Raw genomic sequence first — 10,728 nt, 5'->3', positions numbered from 1 at the left:
TCTACTTAGCACTCAACAACACTGGAAACCCAGTGTTGTATAGATATATGCAAGTCTAAGATATCTGTATACACTTGGGTGTGTATTAGGCCATTAAAAGGCTTCCAGGGAATTCTCCACCTCTTTAAGCCGCTCCCTTTGGCCCAAAGGGCAGGGAGGCGGGGCTGGAGGGGGGTTGGAGGGGGGCGGTTTCCTAGGCGACCGCCGAGCAGCAAGTGCGCACGCGTAGAGCCTGGGCCTGGCTGATGCAATCTCCCTCGTGCGAGCTGCGTCTACCGAGAGTAAGGAAGCCGACAGGGACCTGAGCGAGGCCAATCAGCGGCCACAAGGAAGAGTGCGGAAAGGCCCGCCCGCCTGATTCTGCGAGTGACGTTCGGCCGCCCTGAGCTGGTGGCGTAGCCGTCCGCCATCCTTCGTCTCGTCCGCTTGCCTGGAGGCTTCCTGCCTCGGCGCTGGCCCTGCGGCCATTTTGAGCTTCGCTTCAACCCGCCCGCCGGCCCAGCCCTTCCGGGGTCGCTTAGCTGAGGGGCTTTTCCACGGTCAGTCTCTCCTGGCAAGTCGCCGCCGCCGCCGCGGAAGGGCTCCTATCTATGGTGGAGAGGGTTGGAGAGGACTAGGACACCTCCATTCCGCCAGGATGGATGTCGCCTCGGCCGCCGCGTCCTTTGCCTGCCGTTCCGGACTGTGGTCTGCCGCCCGCGGCCGAAGCCGCTCTCCTCTGTGGCTCTTCTGTTGGCCCGGGGATCGGCCTGGGGCATCAACTCCGCCACTGGGCAAGGCTGAGACTCTGTAGGCCTTTTGGAGTCCCTCCCGGCCGCCCGCCGCTGAGCTCCGCGTTCCTCCCTGAGAGACTTGCCGAGAACGCGGAGATGGAGCCGGCAGCAGACGGATCGCGGGAACGGGCTGCCCCGCGGGCGGACTCCCGGTTCCGGCTGCCCTTCTTCTTCCCTCGGCGCTCGCGACCAGGCACTTCCCAGTTCCCCGCACCTCCTGCCCCGGAACACTCCGGGGATTTCAAGCTGGCTTCTTGTCCCCCGCCTGAGGCTCGGCGCAGCTCGTGGATGCAGCTGCTTTCCCAACTCTTCGCGCCGCTCCCCGGCTTGTTTCAGAAGCTGCTGATCTGGAGCCAGCTTTTCGGTGGGATGAGTCCGACCAGATGGCTAGATTTTGCTGGAGGCTACGGCGTACTGAGAGCCCTGAGGGCCCGGGAGGAACCCGACCCCCCCACGGCGCCGAAATCTCTGAGTTCGCTGCGGCTCGACCCCTCGGCTGACGCGGCCGCCGTTCCCCTCAATTGGCTAGAGGAGGGCATCCATTGTCAGTGCTCGTCCCCAGATCTAGAATTGGAACTTAAAGCCAGGGGAGGAACTTTGGACTCCGCAGCCCACGCTTTTCTCCTAGAGCAGCAGCTGTGGGGAGTGGAGCTCCAAGCCAATCTGTTCTCCGGCCGGGAACTTGGCCCTTCGCCCTCCGGGCCTCTCAACGTTCAGCGCTTAAGCAATGCCAGCGTCGTCTCCTATTTGCTGCACCCCTCCTATCTGGACTGCCTGCCCCGGGTAGAGCTGAGCTATCAGAGCAGCGTTGGAAGTGGCGAGCTGGTCGATTTCCAGGCGCTGAGCCCAGAGAGCGGCTGCCTGGATGAGGTCCCGTCTCATCCCCAGCCGCTCAACGCGGAGATGGCTTGCGTCTCGTTGCAGGGATGTGCACCTCTCTCTAGAGAAGGGCTGCCCGAAATCCACCATCTTCGCATGAAGCGGCTGGAATTCCTTCAGCAGGCCAGCAAGGGCCAAGCGTTACCCACCCCTGACCAAGATCATGGCTACCACAGCCTGGAGGAGGAGCACAGCCTGCTCCGGATGGATCTGAAGCACCGCAGAGATAGTGCAACACTGTGTGTTCCCGCTGCTGGGGCCGTTCCCGGCACCGCTCAGGAGCCCACTGAGGAGAAAATAGAATTGTTGACTAAAGAGGTCCCCCTTGCTTTGGAAAGACAGGGCACCTCGGAAGACTGTCTATCTTGTGAGATTCCTACGGAGCAGGAGCCTGGAGAGGACCAAATAAGTGTAGTTGACTCCTCAGACATAGACGATGACCTTCCCATTTCTGCCAGACCAGCCTGTAGCAACAAATTGATAGATTACATTTTGGGAGGTGCAGCCAGTGACCTGGAAACAAGTTCTGATTCAGAAGGTGAGGATTGGGATGACGACGCTGAGGATGATGGTTTTGATAGCGATAGCTCACTCTCAGAATCAGACCTTGAACAAGACTCAGAAGGGCTCCACCTTTGGAACTCTTTCTATAGTGTCGATCCTTATAATCCCCAAAACTTCACAGCAACAATTCAGACTGCTGCCAAAATTTTTCCCAGAGACCCTTCTGACTCAGAGACGGATTTGTCTGACAAGTCTAATTTAGAAAATCCTCCCCGGACTGCAAGCCTTCCTGAGTCTCCTGACCATAATTCTGGAGAAGAAGATGACTGGGAATCTAGTGCAGATGAAGCAGAGAGTCTCAGACTGTGGAACTCTTTCTGTAATTCCGATGACCCCTACAACCTTCTAAATTTTAAGGCTCCTTTTCAAACATCAGGGAAAAATTGGAAAGGCTGTCTAGACTCAGAGAGGCCGTCTGAGTCTATTGTGGCCATTTCTGAGTGTCACACCTTACTTTCCTGTAAGGTGAAACTGTCAGGGAGCCGAGAAAGTGAATGTCCAGACTTGGTACAGGGTGGGGTTCTTTCTGGAGGAAGACACACACATATCCAGAGAAAAAAGGTTTGTTTCTTTCTTTTAACATGCCTGATAATTTGTATTGCCTGTTCTGATGTGGTTAAGGATATCAGCATGACTTTCCTGGAGGCATAATAGTGCATATTTTTGAGGAAGGACTGCAAGCTCATATACTTGGATTGAGAAATGAGCCTCCCCCCCCCCCACCACCACCCTCCACTTCCCTCATTAGAGTGTTGTACCTGTCTGAATTGAAGGTGCCATTGTATAGATGTTAGCTCGAAGGTGCTGTTTTCTTTTGGACTGGCAGCTCTGGGCTGTTTTCCTCCAAGCTTCAACTTTTCACTTTTTTTTTTAAGAAACAGAAAAATTAAACCTTGTGTGTACACGATTTAATTCTAGAGATTGAGAAGGTCCTATTATAGCCATAGAGTTTTAAATGGTAATAAATGTGGTGTTTGCAGACACTTAGTGTTGTAGTTACATGATAACAGTGTCTTCATTCCTGTCCATTAGAACCCAAAGGGATGATGGTACCAAGTAGCAAGTCATATTTGTCTGGTTGTTTGCCATGAAAGAAAATACTAATTTCAGTATTAAAAACTTTTGGACATTTGGGATTTTGGTTGACAGTCAAAAACAATACAGAAAACAGTGTTGCCTTTTCTTGAGAAAGCAGTACTAGTTATCATTGGCCAGCTACAGGTTAATAATCATTTGTAACAATGATGATCACTTATTTGGTTTTCTTGAGTAGTTGCTTCCTGTTCCCAGGCTAGTCTTAAAACTTCATGGAGCATTTTATTTTACTCTTTCAACACATTGTCAAGTTAACCTTATTTTGGGAGTCTTTTGAATTGCTTTTTTTTCCCTCTATTGTTTATTCAGCTGAAGTTATTAATTGGAGAGTGATCCCCCCAAATACACAGGGTATCTTTTATTGTGAAGGGAAAGTTTCTTCAGTTACCTTTACTTATATTTGGAAAGAGAAAAGTGTAGGTAAATTATTATTATTATTTTATTTATCTATTTATTTATATTTTTTTGCGGTACGCGGGCCTCTCACTGTTGCGGCCTCTCCCATTGCGGAGCACAGGCTCCGGACGCGCAGGCTCAGCAGCCATGGCTGGGCTCACGGGCCCAGCCGCTCCAGGGCATGTGGGATCTTCCCGGAGCGGGGCACGAACCCGTGTCCCCTGCATCGGCAGGCGGACTCTCAACCACTGCGCCACCAGGGAAGCCCGGTAAATTATTATTGACCTCAGATTCTGCAGCATCAAAATTTCAAGTGGAAAGAACCATCCACTGGCTCCAAATGACCAGCTTAATACTTTGAAACTCTTCCAGGGGTAGAAAATGTCCCTAAATGGTGGTAATCTTATGTCTTAGCCGTAGAAGCAGAATAAGGCATATTAAAAATTAAATTTCAGTTTACACTTTTGTAAATGCTGTCATCAGAGAGTTATCCTCTATATTTTTAAAGGGTCCCTGACAAAATGACCTATTTAGTGAATAGATAAGAAGCGAAATGGGACAATGGAACGAGCACTTGGCACCTGGAGACCTTTGTTCCCCACCCCTGAGTAGTTAGGGCCAAGAGATTTGGGAAGACAGCCAGAGCTAGGAAGTAACTTGACCTCTCATGGCTTTGATTCACTTATTTATCTTATGGAAGTAATAATAATAATAACTATTGTATGAATTATTGTACGGTTTAAAGGAGGTGAGTAGATAAAACTCAGTTAGTTGCCTTGCCTTTAAAATGGTAGCTCTTGGGCTTCCCTGGTGGCGCAGTGGTTGAGAGTCCGCCTGCCGATGCAGGGGACACGGGTTCGTGCCCGGGTCTGGGAGGAGCCCACGTGCCGCGGAGCGGCTGGGCCCGCGAGCCATTGCCGCTGGGCCTGCGCGTCCGGAGCCTGTGCTCCGCGGCGGGAGAGGCCGCTAGCAGTGGGAGGCCCGCGTACCGCAAAAAAAAAAAAAAAAAAAAAAAATTGTAAAATGGTAGCTCTTTATTGTTCAGGGACCTCAGGCCAATCTCATGCCTCATTTTAGCTTGCTCACTGAATAAGACTGAGATGAGTCAAGTAGGTGTGTCTCAACTATTACTATGAACTGGAAGCAACATTTATAAAAGATTATGTCTGCGATATGGTAAAATTATTTATAACCTTTGACTACATGCCATTCTTTAGGTATATGGGAATAATGGATAGTGCCTACTTCTTAGAATGAGGCTTTCAGATCTGGGAGTTTAAAATGCTTTGTGTCATGGCATAACATTGTGCCGATTGTGGAGCCAGACTCAGGGTTTGAGTCCTTATTGCACCCATAGAAGCTGTGTGATTTGGACAGGTCGGTTAACCTACCTACCTTGATTTCCTTATCTGTACAATGGAGATGATAGTAATACATACCCTGTAGGGTTGATATGATGATTAAGTGAGATAAAAATTGCTAAGTACTTTGAAAAGAGCCTGGCATATGATAACCACTATATAAATGTTTGTTGTTATTTATCTTGGTGACACAAAGAGTAACTCTAGAATGCAATAACTTTTAAGGTATTACATACCTACTAATTGTCCTCGGGGGCATTCCTTGGCGTGATGTAAAGGGAATGCAAGTAGTAGGTCACAGTGGGATTAGCTGATGTAACTATTGAACGTATTTTAAAACAAGTTTTTACTTTTGGTGTTTGATATCTTAAAAAGAAACTTCTATATTAGAAATTAAGTAGAGATTAAAAGGGACTGTCACTCTATGTGATGATGTATATTGTAATATTCTCAATTTCATGTATATTTAGTGATAGAATATTGAGGAGGAATACAAAGAGAGTTTTTTATCTTAACTACAGTCTCTCTTATAGTAACCTAACTTTAAAGATATGTTAATTTTGCTGCAGTTTGTTTACTAAGTAACTCTCTTCTGTATTCTTATTACAAAAGTAATAAGAATAATACTACATATTTATGATTCAAGAATTGGAAAGCACTGAAAAGTGAAATTTTTTTTGGAAAAAGGAAGAATAGAAATAAGTGACGATCTTGTTAAAGCTTTTGTGTTGTAATAAAAGCATTGACTCCAGAAATATATTTCTGAAATATTTTGTTTGGAAACATTTGTCATTTGGAAGAGTATCACAGAATTGATTTCCCTAAAGATTAAAAAAAAAGTAAAGATTAATAACATAAGGAGAATTTCACTGACCCATCTAGATTCATTTGTAACACCAAAACCAGGAGGGGGTAGTCTGGGGTTGACCGGATAATGGATGCGGGATGGGACTATGTGTGTGTGTTGTGTGTTGTGTGAGAGAGAGAGAGAAGGAGAAAGAGAAGGGAATTAAAGGGACATTTGCCCACTGCTTTATTCAGGTGCCATCTAGTCAGTTAGAACCCTTCCTTCTTTCCTCCCTCCCTCCCTTCCTCCCTCCCTTCATTCCTTCCTTTTGCTTCTGTTATATTTGAGATTAAAATTAGTCTATATCTTTATAGGTAACCTTCCTTGAAGAAGTTACTGAGTATTATATAAGTGGTGATGAGGATCGAAAAGGACCATGGGAAGAATTTGCACGGGATGGATGCAGGTTCCAGAAACGAATTCAAGAAACAGAAGACGCTATTGGATACTGCTTGACATTTGAGCACAGAGAAAAAATGTTTAATAGACTCCAGGAAATGTGCTTCAAAGGACTTAATGTTTTCGAGCAATGTTAAGATGGTGTGACAGCCTCTGGCCTTAGCAGACACTACCTCTTACTTGAGAGGTTTTCTTTTAAAAATAAAAATTGGCAGCTGTCCTTTGACTTTTTTCTTGGAGGATATGCAACTTGGATCCAGTGACCTAGTTTAATATATTTTTTTTGCAACAGATCCCACTCAGAAATGTACAGGTTTGAAGCCAAGCCCTGAAAATGAAGGATGAGATGGTGTGATTTCTAATCCTCCTTTTTTGTTTAGTTGGCTTTGTTTTTGAATGTTGTTTGCTTGCTGAAGTGAAAAGGGGACCTCTTAAGGTGTAATTTTGCACTTTGAAAACTTATTTTCTTGGGAAACAATATTTATAGGGTTTGAAGCCCATTTTTCATTCTAATTTAAATTACGTGTACCTGTCTAAAAACTTTGGGCTCTTTTTTCCCCCTGAACATTCTGAAATTAATGGGCTGTTACGTTTTCTCTCTCTCTTTTTTTTTATTCCAGTAATTTGGCCCTTCTACTTCAAGGCTAAGAAAATAATCTTGTATATACTACCAACTTAAAGTACATTATCTTGTGTCATTGTGGGTTTTTTTCTTTCTTTCTAAAAATGACTGGTTGAAAATGTGTGGTGGGTTTTTATTTCTAGATTAAGCTCTACCTAGGATATTTCCAAGGACTGCCACAAAACCTATATGTGCAGTACTTTCTGTTACTTTGGGAAAGCTGCATATTTCTTCCAAATTTTAACATCTGATATACTTAATTTCTGTGCAAACTCTTTTTTGAAGAAGGTTCTGTATATGTTATTATAGTTCCCACTTGGGTGGTTCTTTGTGTCTTCAATAGGTAGAAATTGTTGTAAAAGACTCCAGAAGTAATAATTGCATCATAGTTGCTTTTAAATTTAAAAGCTTAGAATTTTCCTAGGAAGAAGATAGGAGACATCTCAGAGCAATTTGGTCTTGTTGTATGTGCTCTCAAAAGAAAACCAGTGTTATTAATATGCCTCAGCACCGTCACTTTTAAAACCTGTCAGGATGGCACTGCGCAGTTCTTAATTTTCCAGTTTGAAATGTAAAATGTAGACATCAGTCAATATCCAAGTTTACTGTGTTCTTTTTTTTTTTTTTTTTCCAGACCAGGGCACGAACCCGTGTCCCCTACATCGGCAGGCGGAGTCCCAACTACTGCGCCACCAGGGAAGCCCTGTGTTCTCCTTTTTTAATAGAGAAGTAATGGCAAGGCCTATAGTTTCAGGAAAGAACTATAGATTTAACAAATAGAAAGTCTTAATATCTTCAGCCCAAAGTTTACTTTTTGGTTTTTTTCCCACTTGAAAAAAGCCGATATCTTTAATAAACAAAAGTGACAAGGTTCATTTTCCAAAGCAAACTACAAGCAGAAAAAAAAAAAAAGAAACTAAAGAAATGAGATTTTCCAGGTTTACCTTGACAAAAGTTTACTTTTGAATCAAGGTTTTTGCAGTGACTGATTGTGTTTGGTTTATTTAGCTAGTTCTACATGGTGTGCATTTATTTGTTAGGTTGAGGGAATGTTAACCAACTCCTTAATGGTCTATTTTTGTTTCATGTGCCTCCTGTCACAGGTAATGGAAAACATGAATAGAATAGATGACCTCTAAATTTTGAACTTGTTTCAGAGTGGGGACAAATTTTTCATCAGAAGTGCTTGCAGGGTTACTACCTCAGTTTATAATCTACCTGGTCATTATTTTATTTGTTCGGTTTGCTCTAAGAACTGCCTCTAGTGTTAATATGTATATATATGTGTATATATATATTCATATCATACGTAAACACACTGAGAGTACAAGTAAAAGTCAGATTTTTGCAGAGCCCTTCTTCAATGTGGTTTGTGCCCCTGCATTTTAGGTAATCACAGGGAATGCATTTATAGAGTCTGGTATAACAACACGGAAATAAGCTGAGTTTCAAACACCAGCTCTGTCAGTTGGAAAGAAGGTGTCACTTGCCTTGAAAAGAAAACTTTGAAAATGTGTAGGCATTCTTTTAAAACCAGACTGAAGTATACTGTTTTCAGAGAGTTGTGTTTTGTGTTTCTGAAATCTTGCACCTCTGCATATATGAAAATAATGGGATATCTTTACATTTACTGGATTTTGGAGCATTGTTCCCTTGAGATTCCAACCTCACTACCAAATAGGTAAAAGCTTGGTGAAGAGTTCTCCCATTTACTACCCTCCTTTGAAAGAAGTGATCAGGTGGTGATAAGGACAAAAGGGACCATTTTAAAGTCGGACAAGGGAAGAAACAATTCTTACCAGTTTCATTCCGATTCTAGTTGTTAGAACAAAGTTAAACCTTCAGTCTTAAAATCCTTGGAAGTTTTAACTGAACATTTTACATACCTAAAAGTCTTGCGATGGTGCTTTAAGTACCAATGTAGCATATGAAAGGCTTTGTACAGACAAGTAAAATTTCCTTTTCTGAGTGTTCAAATGTGATAACACCATCACGTCATCTTTAACTTGAAATCAAAACTATCAGATTTTATTTTTTTATTAATTAAGGAAGGTGAAGTTAGGGGACTAGAAGACATCTAAATTGGCTTCTACAGATCCAATGATTTAAATGTAACCAGTTTGTTGGGACTTTATAGCTAAAATTATATTTGTGTATATAACTGTTAGCTAATCTGTAAATTGTAATAAATATATTTGCAATTTTTAAATGTTACAAGATATTTTCGTTCAATTTTATATTGTATTTTACATTATTTTCAGTATTCCTGAGCAGGATTTCCAGAATTAAATCAGGTGTTTTTGTAGAAGCACTGTAAACTTTAAAGGTGCTGCACAAATTTATGTGGTTTAAAAAGGTTGTGACATGGAAATTACACCACAACTAACTGAAGCGGAAGGAATGGTAAGGGGATAAATATTATAATTGTAAACCACATTTTGGTATTAGAAAAAAGAATTTAGTTCTTAGCGTATGAAATGCCCTTCTTAGAGAATGGGGGTTTGATTCTAAAATTGGCTCCAGCTATGTATTTCTTCTGCAAAGAAAACAGTAAAATTGTGGGCTTCCCTAGTGGCGCAGTGGTTAAGAATCCGCCTGCCAATGCAGGGGACACGAATTCAAGCCGTGGGCCGGGAAGATCCCCCATGCCACGGAGCAACTGAGCCCGTGCGCCACAACTACTGAGGCCCTCATGCCTAGAGCCCGTGCTCCACAATGAGAGAAGCCACCGCAATGAGAAGCCCGCGCACCGCAGTGAAGACCCAATACAGCCAAAAATAAAAACAAATTATTTTTTTTAAAAAAACAGTAAAATAAACTATTCACAGAAGCAGTAAATTCATATTCTGGGATTAGCATAGTGTTTCTACCAAGTAAGGGAATTCGGTTTCTTTATTTTGTGCATTATTATTAATGATAACCATGGTATTTGTAAGTCATGATGTTATGATATTGAATAAATGTGATGGTAACATCAGAAAAAAAAAACTTCTTATCCTGAAAAAAAGATATTTGGGCTATAGCAAGCCTGTTCATGGACTAAGGCACAATAGCATTCTTAATTTGGGCATTTGGATCTTCCAAGCTAATGAAAAATTATTAAAGGTGTATTTCTGAACTAGAAGGAAAGAAATTAACATTTAGTTGCAGATAAATCAATGTTTAGTACAGATTGAGTTGATGGCCCAGGTTATCCTTCTATTACCATCTTGGGGTTAATTTAAGCATTTTTGGCTATGTCTCCCCAGGAAGGGGAGAAAATATAATAATAGTCATGTTTACACCAAGCCAGATTTATTGTTATGACTATCCTGATATCCCTATAGAAGTTGTGCTGTGTTTCTTTTTTGTTCTACTTTAATAGAAAGTTTAAAGCCAATATTTAATTGCTGACCTCAGAAATTTTGATAATTACAGATTTGGGAGTTTGTTGGTCTCATTTGGAGACTTCCTTTGGACCTTTTAAAAATAAAAATGGAAATATCTTCATTTTTATCCCATGTTATTTATAAAAGTAATACAGAGATATAAAGACATCCTGGTACATTCTAAAGAGTAAGTATGTTGCTCAGCATACCTCTTTGAGCTAAGACTTAATTTCTTTTTATGTGCATGAAGAGGTTTTGATATTTCTTCATTCAACTGTTTATGACACGAATGTTGGCTATTTGGAATATACCTACATTGTTTCTTAGGATTCTTATGGGCTTAGTTGAATGCTTTGGTCAATACAAAAAAATAGTCTTTTTCTCCCTGGATTTGCTCCATTGAGACTAAGTTTTTATTGGTTAA

At 42.3% G+C, this 10,728-nt stretch overlaps 1 protein-coding gene across 1 annotated transcript; it reads left to right on the top strand.

The window, feature by feature from the left end:
• The first annotated feature begins 243 nt into the window (after positions 1–243).
• On the top strand, positions 244–10,425 carry PPP1R15B (protein phosphatase 1 regulatory subunit 15B). The gene is given in 3 exon segments (XM_081225105.1): positions 244–2,777; positions 6,230–6,406; positions 6,408–10,425. Coding segments are annotated over 3 exon segments (2,367 nt in total). The 5' UTR covers positions 244–641; the 3' UTR covers positions 6,462–10,425.
• Positions 10,426–10,728: the final 303 nt, after the last annotated feature.

Source organism: Mesoplodon bidens (genome assembly GCF_964165515.1).
Source record: "Mesoplodon bidens genome assembly, chromosome: 2".
Taxonomy (NCBI): Eukaryota; Metazoa; Chordata; class Mammalia; order Artiodactyla; family Ziphiidae; genus Mesoplodon; species Mesoplodon bidens.
The sequence above is the reverse complement of the archived record's forward strand: the minus strand, read 5'-3'. Positions and strand labels throughout refer to the sequence as shown.